The sequence below is a fragment of the Trichomycterus rosablanca genome, chromosome 6, assembly GCF_030014385.1.
Source record: "Trichomycterus rosablanca isolate fTriRos1 chromosome 6, fTriRos1.hap1, whole genome shotgun sequence".
NCBI classification, from domain to species: Eukaryota; Metazoa; Chordata; class Actinopteri; order Siluriformes; family Trichomycteridae; genus Trichomycterus; species Trichomycterus rosablanca.
This window is the reverse complement of record NC_085993.1, coordinates 46,627,496-46,648,615: the sequence shown is the minus strand read 5'-3', so window position 1 is coordinate 46,648,615 and position 21,120 is coordinate 46,627,496. Positions and strand designations below refer to the sequence as shown.

Genomic DNA, 21,120 nt, shown 5'->3' with positions numbered 1-21,120 from the left:
TACATGATACAGTGTGTGTGTGTGTGTGTGTGTGTGTGTGTGTGTGTGTGTGTGCTCTTACCAGGCCACAGCAGGTCCTGCTCGTAACATACTGTCATGAAAATAAAGCTGATTTTTTTTAGTTCTGTGTATCTGTGTTTAAATCGCAGTTGAATTCATTGTTGTTAATAATATTTATGAATCAACCTGCTCCCTAACAAGGACATTACACCAGCTCTAATCAGCAGAGTCAACTCAGTAAGGTCAGAAACTACATCCGGGCGCCAACTGTGTCAAAATAAAAGTCCCCGCTCTAGAAATGATTTAGCGTTTTAATTTTTAAATTCTGATCTCAGTGTCTGTACCGTGTTAAAGTCCCTTTCTTACCAGCTACAACATAAAAAGGCAAAAACATTTCAAATATTATTCAATTATTTTTTATATTTTGTATTTAGTGGGTAGCACTGTCGCCTCACAGCAAGAAGGTCCTGGGTTCGATCTAGGGTTGCCAACTTTAAGAACTGGAAATAAGGAACACCCTGGGCTGGCGGGTTGGCGGAAGGCATAGGGTGGGGGGGTAGGCGGTTAGGGTTGCACCTATAAAAAATATAACGGGTCTTACACCGTCATAGGAACATTATCAAAATGTTTTATTTAGGCTGTTTAACATTTATTATACAACAGTTAGTTCCGACCTTACAATCTGATTGTTTGAGAAGCGTTCTAACCGTGCTGATATTCGTGATAACAGCACGGCCTTTTCACACCACAGCTGTATTACTCCGCTGACGCGTTGCCAGTAACGACAAGCTTCATGCACAAATGCGCACGCAGCGACACAGACTTTTTTCCCGATCGCGTTTTAAATCCGTTATCTGATATACAATCTAGCGCACTGTGTAGGGAACATAACCAATAGTCTAATTCACTATCTAGTGCACTATGTAGGGAACATAAATCCGTGATCTGATACACAATCTAGTGCACTATGTAGGGAACATTAATGTGTTTGTAACGCGAACAGTTAGCTTAATAGCCCAGTTAGCAGCTCCTAAGAGTTCTGTTCTCCAATATCCAATATCCTTTGGTGTGTGTGTGAGAGGTTTTTTATTTCTTTTTTCCCTTCGGAGGTTCTTGCCTTTTTCTTCTTGTTGTTCTTACCTTCCTGAAATGAGTTTTTGCAACTTGGGATGTCTGCTTTGTAGTGTTAAACTTTATATTCGTTGTGGAACTACTTTTTGGCGGAAGGTATTGTCAATATTAAAGCATATTTATTATGAAATTCAGGGCTTCTTTGATTTATTTTCTTTCTTTATTTTGTAAAAACTGTTGTATAAAAGCAATAGAACACTTGAGGTCGTGATGTTATTCGCAATAACACACTCCCTCTTGTGTTCTATTGCTTAATTATTTTCATTCTTTATAATAATAATAAATCAGAACCATATTTTAGGCAAAACAGCACGCATAAAGAACATAATGTAACATTTTTTCTCAATAGTGCAAACAACATTTTTACATAATCCATCTTCACACTGACATGCAGCCCCGGTTCTGGACTGCGTTGCTTAGGGGGGCAATGCCCACCCCCATGCCCCCATAGCGCCGGCCCTGCTTGTGTTACTTTAGTTTCGCCCTAAGCCGGATTCGAACCTAGGGCGGAAAAATATGCACGCTGAGCTCTGCCCACTGCGCTACTCAAACATCCGAGTAATACACAGGTTGTTATGCTGATATGCCTGCGCACACTCTGCGTTACTAAGACTAAAAGTAAATACCACTTAAAATAATAACCAAACGCTTCCTAATTCCCAAGGTAGCAGCATTTTTTTTTCTGTTTCTTACATGTCGCCCTGTCTCAGTCTAATCTGCAGCATTGCTCTCCCATTGATAAAAATACGGAACAAAGCGCGTCCCGTATCAGTTCAATACGGAACGCAACGTTTAGTTTCCAAAAAAGGAACGATTCCGTATTTTATGGGACAGTTGGCAACCCTAGTTCGATCCCCAGGTGGGGCGGTCCGGCTCCTTTCTGTGTGGAGTTTGCATGTTCTCCCCGTGTCTGCGTGGGTTTCCTCCGGGAGCTCCGGTTTCCTCCCACAGTCCAAAAACATGCAGTCAGGTTAATTGGAGACACTGAATTGCCCTATACTTGAAAGGGTGTGTGTGTGTCTGCCCTGCAATGGCCTGGCGTCCCGTCCAGAGTGTTACTGTGTGCCTTGCGCCCATTGAAAAGTTGGGATAGGCTCCAGCACCCACCGACCCTAATTGGATAAGCGGTTAAGAAAGTGAGTGAGTGAGTGAATCTGAGCAAATTACAAATTACAAAACAATACCCAAAAAAAGAATACAAAAGAATAAAAGTAAAAAAAAAAATACAGAAAAAGTAAAGTAAAATAAATAGATAAATAAATAAGCAAAAAAGGAAGGGGCAGTCACACCTAAAGCATAGCACAATATGCAGCCCAATGCAAACTTTACAGTCAAAATTCAAATAATTACACAGAGTAATCACAGGAGAGGGTGAAAGAACAATCAGCTTTAGAGTAGAAAGAACTAGTTTTACCTTGTTTATTATGTATTTATGCTGGTATACCCTAGTAATGCTAATCAACCACCTCTGCATAATTTTGGCCAGTTAGTGTTAAGCAGTGGATTGAGTAATGTTAATATAAGTAGACAGAAAACAAAACATTTAATTATTTCTTTTTTCTAATATAGGAAAATGTCTATAAAATTGTTGTCTTGTAGCTATATGGTAAATTCTGATGCCAAACATGTGCAGTTAGTCTCATCTATCCTGTCACAAATGTATTCTGTTACACATAAGAACAGGGCAGAATGGTGGAACAACAGTAGGTTCTGCTTAGCAACATGGTTCCTAAGGTTTTGTAAGTGTAAGTTAATTTTTACTATTTCTAGATTTGCTACAAAGTGTCCTGAATCCCATATTTAGGTCACATATTTCATAATATATAGGTAACCCAGCCATTGGGGGAATACATATCAGGGCACCCTTAGTGCCAGTCCTAAGCCTAAATAAATAAATAAATAAGAGGGTTGCACCAGATAAATAAAAGCCTCCGGCATAAAAACTGTGCCAAATCGAACATGCAAATGATCTGCTGTGGCAACCCCTAACAGGAGCAGCCGAAAAGAATCATCATTGTATAATATATACAGTAGATGTGTATAAAATATCATAAGACATTGTAGACTATTTCTTTCTTGGCAGTGCTGTAGTTTTGCAAAATGCTACAAGCTGTTTAAATCAGAATCAGACTTTATAGGCCAAGTAAGCTCATACATACATGAAATAGAGTGCACAGTAAGAGACAACATAAAAAATTGACAGTAATAAAAAAGACACATTTCAATCACACATTACAAACTATCCACCTCTCCAGACACACACAGTCATATCTGTAAACATTCCTTTCGGACACCAGTTATTATAAAAGCTGCATTTAGAATAGTTGAGGTATTAATACCACCTTTTTCTTTGAGAGCCTTAAGTTTTGAAAGGTGTAAAATTAAACCTAGTGCAGTTTCTGTGCTGAGAGGAACTTCAGGTGAATGTTTAAGTACAGTAGTATACAAACCACTGTTTTTAATGACAAACTTAGCTATGAACCCAAAATATGTATGTGCCTCATCCATCTCACTGACTGTCTACAGAACTTTACGCTGTCAATAGATTTGTTAGAGTTTAAACTGGAAGTAAGACAGTAATGTTAATAAAACATGTGCTTTAAATGATATCACGTTAAGCAAACTTGTTAAATAGACATGTTACATGACATAGTTTCAGACACACTATTCTCTTTTGATTAAAAGGCACATGAGAGCACACAGCGAGTTTGCTAAATGGCATGTGAAGGACCAGTGAAATACTGGTTAATAATGATAATTATACCAGTATCAATATGTGTATGTATACAGTTATCAGAGCAAGTATGTGAGCAGTTCACCAGACCAAGATATTTTGTTGTGCTGCACTGTAATACATTAGCAGCAGGTGCTCCACATTAGAGACTGATAATAGATATTGGTGCCCTACGGGATGGCAGGATAAATAACTGGAGCAGGACAGTAGACTGACCCAGACGATGGCTAAAGCGTGCCCCAGATTTATCATTTATGAAACATGTGTTTCTATATTCTCCAAAACAGAGTCACAGTCCAAAATTAACTGGGTACATAAACAATTGGGCTAATGAGAGTCAGTTAGGACATGTGAAATTACTTATAAACAGTGAGTGGAGGCAAAAATTAGAACCCAGGTCCTCTGAATCCAAGTTGGTATGAGGAATGAGGTACTCCCTCACCTGTTATAACCACATGCAAAATACTAATGGAATAAGAACTAAATAGCTTTTAGAAACTCGTCATTGGGACTGATTAATGCAATGTTTGTAAATAACACAATAAATGACTGGTCTTACAGTCCAGCAAGATCATTTTTTCTAATTACAGTCATACCTAGGGTAACATAAAGTAACTCAACGTCCCCTAAAATCGAAATCTTTAAAACTCGACGCCCTTTGTTGAGGGGTTTGTACCCTTAAACTCCATGTTTCCCTTAAACTCGACATGTGTGCAATGTAAACAAAAAGGTAATTGTTAGGGCACATTCACATGAGAAATAGCAAAACCGATTTTGTGCTGGCTGTGCCGTTGTTGTCTGTGGAGTGTGGCGGTGTTGCTTAGCTCTGCGCACTTTTGCCACGTTGGGTTTGCGATTTTTTTGTTAGGTTTTATTGTCTTTTTCACTGATTGTTAACTGTTTTTCAATTGTATTTTATTAGCCTAAAATATATGCAGTTCCACGGAACTATGAAACGCATTAACAGGTTTCCCCATACATCCTTGTAGGAAAAAGTATCTTAAAACTCAACGTCTTTTAAACTCAACGCCACTCCCAGAACCAACTGACGTTGAGTTTGAAGGTACCATTGTATTAATAAGTACATGTCTTAATTTGTAATGATATTAAATAAAGTTGCTTGACTACGTAAGAAACACTAGCTGTTCAATCCACACAAGTTGTTTGTTGTAAAATTTACTGAGTTTGACTACAGACAAGCCAGTCTAGCACCCCACACTTTCTGAGTGTCTCAGTCAATGCATTTTTACATGTGAAGCAGTGGCGATTCCTCTAAGACTGCAAGGGAAGCTCAGCTTCCCCTAAAATGTCAAAAATTAAATGGTCAAATATGTACAGTTGTGTTAACATTTCATTGACTACAAATGCGTTAGAACACGTTCATCTTAAAGACGAGTTCGTTCAGAATCAGCTACTTATCACAAATCGACTGACTCGAACTTCTCGTACATTCCCGGAGCGTCAATGCATTTGTCCGTAGAAGCTGAGCGTCTATTCACGTCAACGGGACTGCATGGGAGGGTTTTTTTTTCATTGCTTCGAAACTCGCCGGTCATTGGATAAACGCCACGATTTTGTCCCGCCCCCGGACGCTGAGCGTCTCTGGGGGTGAATGGAGCTGTGGGCGGGTCTGGACGCTGAGCTTCTGCAAGATGATTGGAGGATCAGTCGAAAGGCTGAATCCCGTTTTGATTGACAGCTATTTGCTGGCCATTGAGAGGACACTGGTCAAGTCCCTGGAAAAGACGCCTACTTGGTACGATAGGATCACAGGCCATTTTCTTGAAAAGGAACGGAGGGCAGAATTTATGTATAAATAAATTGACACATTTTATGATGTAAGCCGACAATGAGCTTCCCCTCTTTGAAAGACCAGCAGCCGCCACTGATGTGTAAATATGTCATAATTTTAAATTGAACATGGACGTCTCTAAAACATTATCTAGATAAAAGCATATGTTGTTCTGAAATGTGTATATGTTTTCCCATGCACAGATGTGAAGGTTACCCAAACCTCAGCCTAGATTTCACACACAGTATATACTCTAGTTTTCTTGAACCATTTGTTGATGAACGCTAGAGGTTAAAATACTAAAAAAAATATGCAGTGCTTAAACTGTTCATTCATTTTCTGTTGAATTTGTGGCTAGCCTTGACCCATCCTTACTCAAAACTGACTTGGCTTTTTTCTGGATGCTTCTTAAATATCCAAGCATTTTTGCACACCCTGTTTAAAGTTTTTTTTTTACAAGGTCTCTCAATTTACCTTGCTTTTGCATAAACTTTAAGACTTCAATTTCAGAATGTGCATATGTTTACAAAAAAGTTAATACAAGGTGTGTTCGAAAACCTAGGGAGCTGCCTTGCTGTCTTACTGCCTACATAGGCAGCTGCCTAAATAGAGAGGATTCTAATAGGTCATCGACTTATAAGGCAGGTTTATTCGAACGCACGACTTAGACAGCGATTCCATCAGTTTTTGCTTACTAAGCTAACACAGTTAGCATCATGCCATTCAAACCAATGGGATGAGGTGGCACAATGCGCTAGCATGTCAACTAACATCTCCCTTTGTGTACCGAAAATGTTTACATTCGCTGACAAGCTCGAATTTGCAAATAAAAACACTTGTGCACATTTACAGTATACAAATAAAAAATCAATAATAATTTATTTACGTTTGAAAATAACAAAATGGTTCGTTTCTCTGCACCGTCCGCCATGTTTTTTTATTTTTCTGTGAGAAAAGTTGTGCCCCACTGAATGCTGGGATTGCCTTCGCCACTAAGGCAGCATTGGATGCACCTCATTATTCTGTCAAAATAGCACTGAAATTTTAAGATACCTTAGTAGTGAGCATATTCAGGCATCTATTATTTCGAACAGCCTCCTTCTCGGGAGCGCGTAGGATGACATAAAATGCTGTCTGTATGGAGAGCGCACAAGGTTTTCGAACACACAACGTAAAACATCTTTATACTGTTTTTTTCTTAAATTAAAAGTCAATGATATTTTTAAAATCACTGCTTTCATTGTCATTGTCTTTTTTAGCAGTATAAACCATTGTGCTAGTTAAAATTATGTCAAAAATAGCAAAAACAGCCCTGTGCACATAAAGTCTGCAACTGAGATTATTATGTTAAAGTGAGTGAAGCCTGCTGTACAATCCTCTTTTCACTGCTCCAGTACATAATTATTGGCAGGTTTCATGTGCTCAGTGACTGGAAAGTATGTGAGAGTTGGAGTTTCAGACTGTGTTTAAGCCCCCTAGGCTGTGCGCTGTGCAATGGAAAGATTTAAAAAGCAGACCACCCGACACACATATACCCCACCCATTCAGACTCCAACATCCACACACTGGTACTCTCTCTCTCTTTCTCTCTCTTTATCCAGTCCTGCATCTCTTCCTCTGATATATAAGCCTCCTGACTTTGGTAATAAACATATTACTGGTGATTCGTTTTATTTGAAGACTTGGACAAAAGCTATGCATGAAATTTTTGGACAGACTTAAATCAACAAGAACAATACGTAACCCTGAAATTGAAGGATTTAGTTTAGATCAAAGCCTAGACTGATCCTCACTATCCTCAGATCAGCCCCAGAGCTTCATTTCACTTTTTGTTTTGAGTACTTTTTTGTAGTCGTTTACGTTGGGAGCTTCGGCGAGAGCCCCACACTCCGGCCTTCAAGCTGTCGCTGCGCCTGCTTCCTGCCCTCATCGCAGACAACGATGAGGATGATGATGGCAATTTTACCAAATGGATGAGCAGTTACTGGGGCCACGGAGCTGGAAATGATCATGCCAAAGACAGAAGAAGGAGCTTCAGAAGGTCTACCTGCTCCACAACTGACCGGCGGGCTTCACTTCCCTGTATGGTGAGTGCCATTGTTACTTGGCGAAAATGTTGAGAGTTAGATAGCATGGTAAGCTACAGCTACTATTGAAAAGGCTTTATCTAGCAACATAAAACAGGCTAAACTTTGTACCGTCTAGGTCATACAGACTGTATTTTAGAGATACAGAGGATAGACCAATCGTTGACCAGACTGACAAGTTACTTTAAATTGATAGACTGTTATACTGTAACTTCTGTTCCTTCCAAATGAACTATACAAATACATTTGATAAAATTTCCTGAAGGTTTACAGATTTTGGTGTAAATACTGTAACAGGGTGGCTCGAGGTGCACCAGGTAAAGCCCCAAAGATCGTAAGATGTGAACTCAGCTACAGGATTTATAACCAAGGTAGAGCAATACTGTGGCTAAAGAGCCCCAAACTAAAAAAAAGCACCAGTCTAATAAAGTGGGCAGATGTTGGAAACACACAATCATTGTACAGCTCAATACAGTAAGCCCACAGCAAGGTGGCCTGTGAAGCCGGTATTTAAAGATCTCTCCCAGCTGCAGCGAATTAATACTGATGAGGTGCAGAGACTGCCTGATTAAAGGTATCACATAAAGCCAGCCGTAATGATATTGCAGGTGGGCATGATTCTGTAACCTGCTGAGATCTCAAGCTTGCAAGTTCGAATCTATGCTCTGCTACCGGTTGGCTGGGTGCCTATACGCAGACATAATTGGCTAATGTTCACTTGCTGCCTAATATATCCCACCCACTAACAGGTGCCGTGATGAAGAGATAATCAGTGTTATTCACTTCACCTGTCAGTGGTCGTAATGTTATGTCTGGTCGGTGTATATTCCCATGTTATATTACGACATTATGTAATATTTAATCTCCTGTCAGTCCCAGCTGGAGGCCATGCAGTTGAAGCTTCACAGTGGCAACACAGCTTCTGCTCCCGTTCATCTGAAAAGCCACAAGGAAAAGGAAGTGCGCACTCACCCTCATGCTCGCCGTGTAGCGTCAGATGAATATGCCCAGGCCAAGACAGGGGGCACAGGGTATCAAAGAAACACCGATCCTGAGTTAAGCGAGTCCTTTCAGAGGGTTTTGCGTCTCCGCAATCACAGAATCATGTCACTGGTGAGTGCAGGATTGTGCTAAAATAGGAAGGAACAGGAAACTCCTATTTCTGATCTTCTGTTTGGAAAATCAGTACACTGGTATTTCAATATTTTATTAAAAACTAAGATAACATGCCGCTCAGGTGGCGCAGCCGGCTAGGCTGAGCGCCCACATGAACAACGATTGGCCTGTTGTTCAGATATGGGTGGGATTAAGCCGGATCGAGTCTCTCTCTCATAACTAATTCAGTTACGACCTCTGATGGCTGATTGATGGCGCCTGCACAGAGAAAAGAGTGCGGTCAGGGTGTGTCGATCCCTACACAATGCTGAGCTGCACTGCACTCGTCAAAGTGTAGGTGTGTAGGCTGCCCACGTGTCGAAGGGGGCATGGGTTAGCTTCGTTCTTCTCAATCAGAGCGGGGATCGGCATTGGCGGAGATGAACCATGACGCATTCCGGCAATTGGACGCGCTAAAAGGGGGGAAAAGGGGAGAAAATGCATAAACAAAAATAATAAGAATAAAAAAAAACAATAATCTATGATTTGTTAAATATCTTGAACATTTATTTAACTGAAAAAATGCTAAAAGAATTGATGTTAATGTTAAGGTCATTAATTTGCTTTAGTTAATGTTGAGTAATGTTTACTAGTCCACTGATCATTTCTTCATTGTTGCAGAATGATGCAGAAAATTTGTGTTTAATCCACCATGAAGAAAAATGCAATAAAAACAGTGAAGGAAGAAGAGGAGGGGCGACCCAAGAGTTTCCCTGCTCTCACCACCTCCGTAAAGAGGTAAGGCCAAAAAAGCTACTTCTATTTCATCTCTGTTACATTTCATTGGAGTTTGAACAAATTGAATCCTAGATGCATAGGTACATTTTATTATTTCTGTTAAAGCTTCAGGGTACCAAGCTAAAAGATCCCATTTATCTCATCTTTATCCCCTTTGCTATATTATCAAAAAATGTTTTTGCAGGGGTGCTCGGGTGGTGTGGCAGCTTATTATTATATTATATTAGGGCAGTTGTATCCTAGTGGTTAAGGTACTGGACTAGTAATCAAAAGGTTGCTGGTTCAAACCCCACCACTGCCTGGTTGCTATTGTTGGGCCCTTGAGCAAGACCCTTAACCCTCAATTGCTTAGACAATATACTGTCACAGTACTGTAAGTCGCTTTGGATAAGTGTCTGCTAAATTCTGAAAATGTAAATGTATTAGCCCATCACTGGAGAGAGTTCTAACTTAAGAGTTTGAGTCCCTTCAGAGCTAAAGGTCTGGATGACCATTTAGAAAACAAGATTGGCTGTGTCTGGGAAGGTTGCGTAGGGTTTCTCATTACTGTTGCTGCGATAATCAAAAAGTCACCAAAACAAATCTACACTGAAGGAACTGCAGGCCTTGTCTTAGATAAGGTCAGTATTCATGAGTCCATGATTAGAAAGAGGCATGTTAAAACTGAAAGAGAAATACCCAAAGAAACAGAAAGGCTGATCTTTTGGAAGATAAGGACCCAGTTTTACCTGGTGTTAAGCTATCCAAGCATTACACTACATTACATTACATAATTAGTACTTTAAGAACATTGCATTAACAGTCAAAAAAGTAGATATGAGGATGCTTTGCTGCTTAAGGGGCCTGTGTGAATTTAATTGATGATACTATCACTTCTTTTCTTCTTCATTTGTGTTTTGTTATGTTCTTGTTTTATATTAAATTTTTCATGATGATTTAAAGACACGAGTGATTAGTTAAATAAACAATAAGAATACATTTTAGGTAAACACATATACTTTATGTTGTCTTCACATTTATTGGCACCCATAGAAAAGACACATATAAAAAGCTATAAGATTTACATTTTCAGCATTTAGCAGACACTTTTATCCAAAGCGACTTAAAGTTGTGGCTGTATACAACCTATGCAATTGAGGGTTAAGAGTTTTGCTTATGGGTGGCACGGTGGCTTGGTGGGTAGCACTGTCGCCTCACAGCAAGAAGGTTCTGGGTTTGATCCCCCAGTGGGGCGGTCTGGGTCCTTTCTGTGTGGAGTTTGCATGTTCTCCCCGTGTCTGTGTGGGTTTCCTTCGGGAGCTCCGGTTTCCTCCCACAGTCCAAAAACATGCAGTCAGGTTAATTGGAGACACTGAATTGCCCTATAGGAGAATGGGTGTGTGTACCTGTGTGTGTGTGTGTGTGTGTGTGTGTGTGTGTGTGTGTATGTGTATGTGTGGCTGCCCTGCGATGGACTGGCGCCCCGTCCAGGATGTTACTGTGTGCCTTGCGCCCATTGAAAAGCTGGGATAGGCTCCAGGTGTCAGGTGTCCAAATACTTTAGGCCGTATAGTTGTTAAAATCTCGAGCTTGTTCTCGAGTCTATTCCTAAACCATGAGCATTAGTATGGAGTTGAACCATCCAACCCACTTACACCCCCTTGTGTAATGTTTGAAGAGACTATAGTCAACAAATGAGTTCATTCCCTGAGTTTAGTGGGGTTGAAGTCGGGGCTTTGTGCAGACCACAGGAATTTCTTTCTTGACCTTCTTGACCTTGTGCAGGGAGCACAGTCATGCTGAAACAGAAACAGGGACTTCCCAATATCTTGGCCATAAAAGTGGCAGTATATACGAGGGTTTGGAAGCTTCTTTGAGCGTCCAAAAAGGTGGAAATCAGATGGCGCTAAATCCGGACTATAAGCTCTCTCTCTGTCTCTCAGACACGAGCAGTTACTACTCCTCCTGCCCTCACTGTCTCCAACCAAAATATAAAAGTGCAGAAATTTTTTGGAGTTCCCTTATATAATGTTTGATGAGACTGTAGTCAACATTTGAGTTCAATCCAAAAGAGTTAAGTAAGGTTGAAGTTCTTCTAGACCTTGGTTTGTGCAGGGGGCACAGTCACACTGGAACAGAAACAGAGACTTTCCAAAATAATTGCCTTAAATGTGGAAGCATTTATTTTGAATAATTATTTAATTTACATGTTAGCAGTAAATGCAGTTGAAACACCGGAACTCAATTATTATAAGGTGTGTCCACAAACAAAATAAATGTAGCTTGTTCTGTAATGCTAACTTTTGGCTTTTAAGACTTTTGGTTTTATACTGTAGATACTGTCAGGTTTTGTATTGATCTGTTGTTTCTGAATGGTGTATTGCGAAGGTAAGGAGACTGGAGCAAGGTGCTCGTCCACGAAGTGGGAGTTCTGATGCCTGTGGTAGCAGGAAGGAGGTTCCATTCTGCATTGAACAAGAAGAATACCACCTGCCCCGCCAACGATTCTCATTACGTAGACACCGCTGACTTGGGTTAAATACAAAATTATTACTTAAAAAGAATAAATACAGTTTAAGTATCCTACCCTAGTACTTCATTAACATTTCTTTTCTCTTCTCTTCAGCTGTAGATTTTTTTCTTTTTCATTTTAGAGTGAAATATATAACTTTATTTAGCTTTTTTGTTTATTTTCTTTCTGGATTTAACTAAATTAGCAACCATGTTGTCTTTATATCTGCACTTAAGGTTACACTTTTGCAATTTTAATGATCTATGCAACTGTTTATTTATACTGTACACTTACTGTATTTTTTGTCTATAAAAGTCAAATGTCACTTTAAGATATTTTATATGTTAATTGTTGGTTTTCTAAAATTGAAATCTGCAATGTCAAAAGTATGTACAATAACTATGATTAGTAATTTAGTGGTGTAGAAAGTTCTTTTCTAGTGATTATACTTGACAATAAGTAGTGACTTCTTTGTACTCGTATAAATAGGGCTAGTTTGACTGTACAGGGCTTGTGTGACTAAACCACAACCACAAGATTGTCATGGTCAGTCTTTTATGAATTAGAACCTCTGGGTAAACATATGCCACTTTCTAAAGTCGATCAAGCTTTACAGTGCTGATCGCATTCTGGAAAAGTGTTTAATAGACAGATACAATAATGATGCAGCTGACCAGGAATTCACAGATTGTAAAGTCCAGATTTTAACAAGCAACTGCAATGCTCTCAGCGCTGGTGGGCTAGTGTGTTTTACTAGGGTGATCATGTTTTGGTTTTCAAAAAAGACGGCACTTGGCAGGAGAAATTTTTTAGTTCCAAAAAAGAAGACGTCCGGAAAAAAGAGGACATATGGTCACCCTAGTTTTACCACTGCTTTACCAGTTTGCCCCTCCTAGTGACAATTTTCTCTCACAATCACTGACTTTGTACCAACTTGAACAAACAAATACATTTTTGTTCATTTATTGTTTTAAGGTTTACAGAAGACTAGCTAATGTAGCTAACCAAGTGTACCAACAATGAGAGTTAAATGATTAACGAACATTACATACTGTTTGCATATTACTGGTGATTATCTTTCAATAAATAATAATAATAAAAGCTTGCAAAAAAATAATGTCTATAATTGTTTGCTTACATGAGAATAAATGCAAAGTCTAAAGACTAAGACTTGTTTTGAGAAATACAACCCTAAAACAGTGTGTGGCTGATAAATGTATGCAATGTATTTTACTTTTATCACTGAAATCTAACAGCATACCAGCAGTTGTACTGCATGTATTAGGATTTACAATGTAACTTGCTAAATTAAAGGCCTTTAATGTTTAACTCCGTAAGACTCTACAACACTGCAATGTCAGTCCTTAATGTCAATCAGTGAATAAAATATGTATAATATGTATAATGTATAATCTATATACAGTAGTATGTATGTACAATCTATATATTTGGTGTGCAGTTGAAGAGAATAAAATCTGTATGTGCTGAAAGATGAGTATTGACATTGACAGTGTCAGGTTGGTATAATGTTGATTTAAGGACCATGGAAGGTCGTGAATGCGCCCTGCTAATGTCACAATATTTTAGGAGCTTTTAAAGGTTTTCCTTCCAATCTAGTGATACCAATTACCTGATTACATTTTGCTAGCTCTACTCCTGACTGAAGAAGAACGCACCAACACACTAACTATTGATACTGCATCCTAACATATTGATGCTGTATTCAATTTTAATAAGTAAAATAACAACACAACACACTAAATAAATAAAACATTTTTATTAAACCAATTAAAGTTCATTAAACCAACATGTCATTAATTATGAATATATGATGTGGCAAGAAGATTTCGAAGACTAAAGTTAGAGGATTCCGAAATGTTAGAAGATGCCAAACTCTTGTTCCTTTTTTATGAATCTTGAGCAGTTTTTCTCCTCCTGCAAAACTACAGAAAAGAAAATACACGCAAAAACAATTTCCTGTTTTTGTAACCCCCCCCCCCACACACACACACAAACCTTTACTTTTTTAACTACCCTTGCTAATTCATTGTTCTCTTTTTGTTTCTTTGAATTCCATAATCTATATTAATATTATTTTTCTCTGTCATGTGTAATGTAATGTTTTCCCTTTTTTCCTACAACGTTTTTTCCTCCTTCTTTCTTTCTTTCTTTTCTGTCCTGTTTTTGTCTCTGTCCTTTTTCATTATCGTTACTCTCTGTAGTGGTTGTAACCTAGTGGTTAAGGTCCTGGGCTAGTAATTGAAAGGTCGCTGGTTCAAGCCCCACCACTACTAGTTTGCCACTGTTGGGCCCTTGAGCAAGGTCCTTAACCCTCAATTGCTTAGACAGTATACTTACATTTTACATTTTCGGCATTTAGCAGACGCTTTTATCCAAAGTGACTTACAACTATGTCTGAACACGACTGTTGAGGGTTAAGGGCCTTTGGTCAGGGGCCCAGCAGTGGCAACTTAGCGGTGGTGGGTCTTGAACCGGCAATCTTTTGATTACTAGTCCAGTACCTTAACCACTGAGCTACTGCTGCTCTGTCGCAGTACTGTAAGTCGCTTTGGATAAAAGCTTCTGCTAAATGCCGAAAATGTAAATATAATGTCTCTCTCCATTATTTTTTTTTTACTTTTCTTTGTCTTCCTATCATTTCCTTTTTCTGTAGTATGTTGTATTATCCTTCTGTTCTTTCATCAGGTAATGCCAATGCAGTAATTCTCCCTGCTTCTCCACCTTTCTTTTTCTTAAGTCCTTCCTTCCTCCCTTTTTCCTTCACTCCTTCCTCCTCCCATCTTACACTTCACTTACATTGTCTTGAAGTTTTTTTTTTATTTGCTCAATGTTTAATATGTAGTCATTGTGTTTCTTGAGGCAGTTTTAAAGTAATCTGGGTCAAAACACCCTATTGAGCAAGCCTAGGGCGACAGTGGCAAGGAAAAACTCCCTTCAAATTATTATAAGGAAGAAACCTTGAGAGGAACCGGGCTCAAAAGGGACCCATCCTCCTTGGGTAAAATGTCATTTCGAGTTATTTTGATCCTGCCTCATCCCTATCTATATAATATGTGATTCCTTAATGTGTTTACCATTTCTGTTTGGGTTTTTAGTTTGTATGAATATCCTGGCTGTGTGGCTGTTCTTTTTCAAATTTTTCATCCAGTTTTCATTTCTTGTTGTTTGTTTAACACAGCCAGTTTATGCAAGTAAACCAGTCTGCTTGTGGTTGGAATTTAGCCATTGATTTTAAATAAAGTCCAAAATTAACCATGACAATGCCCAAAGTTAACCATGCCCAGCAATGTAATTGTGTCCTGGGCAGTCATTAATAAAACTTACCCTCTTCCTTATACATTACCTAGGATGTGAAGGTCTGATCTTCACACACCTAATATTATTGTTTAAGAAAGAGAGCCTTCACCGACTCTGTCAGTAAGCCCAGATGACCCATGGGCAGAGAGCGAAGATGCGAAGCAGCAGTTTGAGAAGTCCTCCTTCTCGTCTTTCTCCTTTGGCACTGCTGCGGGACACGTTTATCTCCACTGGCACTATTTTCTGAAAAATTTTGGCACCTTGCAGAAGCTACTCTCTCGAACACTGTTGCTGTACTTCCAACCACTGGTTGTAGTTTTGCAGGCGTCCTGATCAGGCTTGGATAAGAGAGTTTTGCTCTCTGTGATATTTGAAGGCACATCTGGTGCTGCTGTGCTATGGAATACCGATTTACCCTGAGGGACTCGGGTTCTGTCAGATCAGGAACTGCATTCTGCGTGTAAAGTGGTTTCCTTGAGAGTGGTGGATGAGGTTTTTTAATACAATCATCGCACAGGATGCCGAAGTTAAGGTTGTTCTGCTGTGCAACAGTGTAAATCCTGCCTGGTCTCTTCACTGCCACATTTATAGATGGTTCAGCAGTGTCTACATCTGGTTTAGAGCAGAGCGATGGAAACCTTGTTGGTGGTTTCTTATCCTGCGGTGGCAGTGGAGAAAAACTGCTGCCTCTTTGCCCATAGATTGTTTGCATTGTGGCCCCATCTCCTGTCTTCAGTTGTTTTGTAAAAGAAAGGTACCGCAGTTGTTCTAATTTTTGCCTCTTTTCCAGTGTGGGCATCTCCATCATATTTTCCTGCTGTAATAAAAACGAATTACAGTGTAAATTCCTGCTGGAGCTAACAGCCGTGCGTGCTTCCTCTCTCCGAGCCAAAAGCGAAGTGCCTGAGATCACACAGGAGCGTGTATTTATAGGGTTCGGTCACTGTGACGTCACGCGGAGTGGTGAGCGGCGCTCGTGACGTCATAATGGCACCCACGAAAATGTGTCTGCATGTGACAACTGACCTCCTGTCGAGCTCGTCCAGAAGAATAAGTGGAATAAAGTATTACATGTTTAGTTCAAGTCAGACGCAACACATCCCCCCCCCCCCCCCCCACACACACACACACAGCAGGTTGTTTAATTTACATTTACATTTACATTTTCTGCATTTAGCAGACGCTCTTATCCAGAGCGACTTACAGAAGTGCTTCCATAGTAAACATTTCATTTCTCGTGTTAGTAAACAACAGTCAAAGAACACGAATCTGCTGAAACCTGTTAGAACCTGTTTTTTGGAAATGGAAAAAAAAAATGTTTAATAAGGTTAATAAGCAAAAATATAACTGAAATCGTTATGCATTTTTTTCATCCACGAAACCAAATGATGATGGAGTGAATGATAAGGCTTTACTACACCGCCATCTTTGGGTGGGCCTTTAAATTATTTACCCAAATTATTATCACCCAAAGGAATACTATAGCTATACTAATGGGAATGTTCTCTCCTATAGGATGGTTGTTAATTATGGTCTCATCTCACATGCGTATATTGCTGTTATTCTTAAGCATGGATGTTATATGTGTAAGAGGATATAAGATTTTATTATCCCACAGGGGGAAATGTGTAACTTTACTCCAGCTTTTTATATAAAGATATAAAAGTGTTTACACATATATTAAAAAAGTTGAGTAAATATTGCACTGTTTTATAAAATGTATTGCACAAAGTACAACAGGTATTGCACAGACTTTAAAAAGGTAACCATATACACCCATCAGCCATAACATTAAAACCACCTCCTTGTTTCTACACTCACTGTCCATTTTATCAGCTCCACTTACTATATAGGAGCACTTTGTAGTTCTTCAATTACTGACTGTAGTCCATCTGTTTCTCTGCATGCTTTGTTAGCCCCCTTTCATGCTGTTCTTTAATGGTCAGGACCACCAGAACAGAACAGGTATTATTTAGGTGGTGGATCATTCTCAGCACTGCAGTGACAATGACATGGTGGTGGTGTGTTAGTGTGTGTTGTGCTGGTATGAGTGGATCAAACACAGCAGCGCTGATGGAGTTTTTAAACACCTCACTGTCCCTGCTGGACTGAGAACAGTCCACATATATCCAGCCAACAGTGCCCCATGGGCAGCGTCCTATGACCACTGATAAAGGTCTAGAAGATGACCAACTCAAACAGCAGCAAAAGGTGGACCAACTAGGTAGGAGTGTCTAATAGAGTGGACAGTGAGTGGACACGGTGTTTAAAAACTCCAGCAGCGCTGCTGTGTCTGATCCACTCATACCAAAACAACACACACTAACACACCACCACCATGTCAGTGTCACTGCAGTGCTGAGAATGATCCACCACCTAAATAATACCTGCTCTGTAGTGGTCCTGTGGGGGTCCTGACCATTGAAGAACAGGGTGAAAGGGGGCTAAAAAAAGCATGCAGAGAAACAGATGGTCTACAGTCAGTAATTGTAGAACTACAAAGTGCTTCTATATGGTAAGTGGAGCTGATCAAATGGACAGTGAGTGTAGAAACAAGGAGGTGGTTTTAATGTTATGGCCGATAGGTGTACATTACTGTGAAATGACTTGGGGTGGTGCTGGTTATGTTTTGCATCAGTGAATGTTTCTTTATTTATTTATTATTTAATGTATTTTAATGTAACATTAATGGGCTGAGTAACAATGTTTTAGAACTGACTGACAATTCTTTCATGAAATTGAATTAACTCACCTGTTGTCAGTTAAACTGCTAATTGTGGAACATTCAACAAGAGTGTTACTTGTATAACCTCACAAGTAACTTTATTTATCCTCTGTCCCAACTTTTTTGTGTTGCAGGCCCACGTTCTGTTGTTTTGCATATTTACAAATTATAATTAGGCTCAGTGAAAACTTTTGTACTTTTATCAGTTAAATAAAAGTTAAAGCAATTTAACAATTACAGTTTTAGTATTATTACATGGAAGAGTTCGATGGAAGAAAACGATATTCTTAAGATAGATATACTTAAGCATGTACATGACATTGTATTTTATGTAACATTTTAAGAGTGAATCCTTAAAGTTCTTAGTGCAAACACATTTTGGTTTGTTATGTGTCATTCACTAACGAATCGGTTCTTTGATTCGAATCTTTTAGTTAAGCAACACAGAAGGCTGAGGTAAAGTTGTGTTAACACGGTATTACTGCGACATGACTGAATTTATATTGTAGTTTCCTTTAAATGACAAAACTCAAACAACATAATTGTAGATTTTTGTGACTAAAAGTACTCAAAACGCTCGAACAAATGGTGGCAATGTTTGGGAAAACTCTCCACTGTTGTTTCAGCCTTTTGTTTATGCTGTATGCTCATTTTAGTACTATTTCTACATTAAGTTCATTTTTATTTCATTCCAATATTAGTTATTTATGTACATCAAAACAAATGCAAAACATCAATCACAGATTTCTATTCAGTATTGTTTAATAAAGTGGGTGGTAATTTAAATATATTATTAAATATGAACTAAATATAGGCTCATAAATTGCATTTAAGGGTTATACATCTGGTTACTAAATGATTTATTAAATTATTGTGCTCAAATTCCTAAACATTTATTTATTTATTAGGAGTTTAACATGTTTTAGATAGATAGATAGATAGATAGATAGATAGATAGATAGATAGATAGATAGATAGATACTTAAAATTAAAGCCCCAGTAGGGTTATACAATGCTTATACATTATACATATTTTACACACCTTGGTTACATTCATGACAGGAACGGTAGTTACTCATTACACAGGATTCATCAGTTCACAAGTTTAATATCAAACACAGTCATGGACAATGTTGTATCTCCACCACCTCACTTGCACGTCTTTGGACTGTGGGAGTAAATCAGAGCTCCCGGAGGAAACCCATGCAGACACAGGGAGAACATGCAAACTCCACACAGAAAGGACCCAGACTGCCCCACCTGGCGATCGAACCCAGGACCTTCTTGCTGTGAGGCGACAGTGCTACCCACCGAGCCACTGTGCCACCCCAAATTCCTAAACATTGTTTTAAATATAATGCTTGTATTGTCTTACTCCTGTTTTACTTTTGTTTGACTAGTCAACTGTCTGCGCTGCTTCTTGCTCGATCCATACTCTTGGTGCTTAGTTGGTTTACACTCCTTCTGTCAGTCAAATTACAGAGAAAAGACATTTACTATAGCACACAAGCACTTCACTGAACACAAACAAAAACAAGGCAAACTTTCTGGCCAAATTGTTAGTAACTTAGAATATTATAGTTGAGAAGTAAAAACACAATCTTCTGCTGTAATAGCACATCCAGTTGGCTACCACTGGGACAGCTAGACTCACCAACTAGAGGTTTGTGAGTTTGAATCCAGAGTCTGCCATGCAGCCACTGTTGGGCCCTTGAGAAAGGCCCGTCACCCTCTTGGCCAATGGCTATCCTGCACTCTGACCCCACCTTCCAACGAAGCTGTGACGTGCGAATAAAGCATTTCATTGTACTTTACACATGTATATGTATATATGACAAATAAAGGCATTTTATTTACCCTATATTAGGTATTACTCCGTGCATTTACATTTTCGACATTTAGCAGATGCTTTTATCCAAAGCGACGTACAGTACTTTGACAGTATACTGTCTAAGCAATTGAGGGTTAGCCTTGCTCAAAGGCGCAACAGTGGCAACCTGGCAGTGGTGGGGCTTGAACCAGTGACCTTCTGATTACTAGTCCAGTACCTTTACCACTAGGCTACAGCTTGCCATTTTATAGCGTTGTTAATATGGTAAACCTTGGCAGCTTAGAGTTTGGCAAAAATATGGCAATGCTACTTAACAAAGAGTAGTGGCGTAACAAGGAGCTCATGGGCCCCAGTGCAAAAAAAACCAAATTGGGCCCCTCAACAAATTTCATATACAGTGTATCACAAAAGTGAGTACACCCCTCACATTTCTGCAAATATTTCATTATATCTTTTCATGGGACAACACTATAGACATGAAACTTGGATATAACTTAGAGTAGTCAGTGTACAACTTGTATAGCAGTGTAGATTTACTGTCTTCTGAAAATAACTCAACACACAGCCATTAATGTCTAAATAGCTGGCAACATAAGTGAGTACACCCCACAGTGAACATGTCCAAATTGTGCCCAAAGTGTCAATATTTTGTGTGACCACCATTATTATCCAGCACTGCCTTAACCCTCCTGGGCATGGAATTCACCAGAGCTGCACAGGTTGCTACTGGAATCCTCTTCCACTCCTCCATGATGACATCACGGAGCTGGTGGATGTTAGACACCTTGAACTCCTCCACCTTCCACTTGAGGATGCGCCACAGGTGCTCAATTGGGTTTAGTCCATCACCTTTACCTTCAGCTTCCTCAGCAAGGCAGTTGTCATCTTGGAGGTTGTGTTTGGGGTCGTTATCCTGTTGGAAAACTGCCATGAGGCCCAGTTTTCGAAGGGAGGGGATCATTCTCTGTTTCAGAATGTCACAGTACATGTTGGAATTCATGTTTCCCTCAATGAACTGCAGCTCCCCAGTGCCAGCAGCACTCATGCAGCCCAAGACCATGATGCTACCACCACCATGCTTGACTGTAGGCAAGATACAGTTGTCTTGGTACTTCTCA

General features: G+C 39.4%; 2 protein-coding genes across 2 annotated transcripts in view; one reads left to right on the top strand and one right to left on the bottom strand.

Moving 5' to 3' along the window:
• Nucleotides 1–174, bottom strand: part of opa1 (OPA1 mitochondrial dynamin like GTPase) — a 68,418-nt gene extending 68,244 nt beyond the window's left edge. Inside the window, exon 1 of the mRNA XM_062997984.1 lies at nucleotides 62–174. Coding sequence (XP_062854054.1) covers nucleotides 62–90 — 29 coding nt within the window. The 5' untranslated portion in view covers nucleotides 91–174. The remainder of the gene's footprint in view (nucleotides 1–61) is intronic.
• Nucleotides 175–2,853: 2,679 nt separating this feature from the next.
• Nucleotides 2,854–12,145, top strand: lnp1 (leukemia NUP98 fusion partner 1). The gene is made up of 4 exons (XM_062998161.1): nucleotides 2,854–2,870; nucleotides 7,510–7,744; nucleotides 8,618–8,857; nucleotides 12,005–12,145. The coding sequence occupies exons 1-4, from the start codon at nucleotides 2,854–2,856 to the stop codon at nucleotides 12,143–12,145; spliced, it is 633 nt and encodes a 210-aa protein (XP_062854231.1).
• Nucleotides 12,146–21,120: the final 8,975 nt, after the last annotated feature.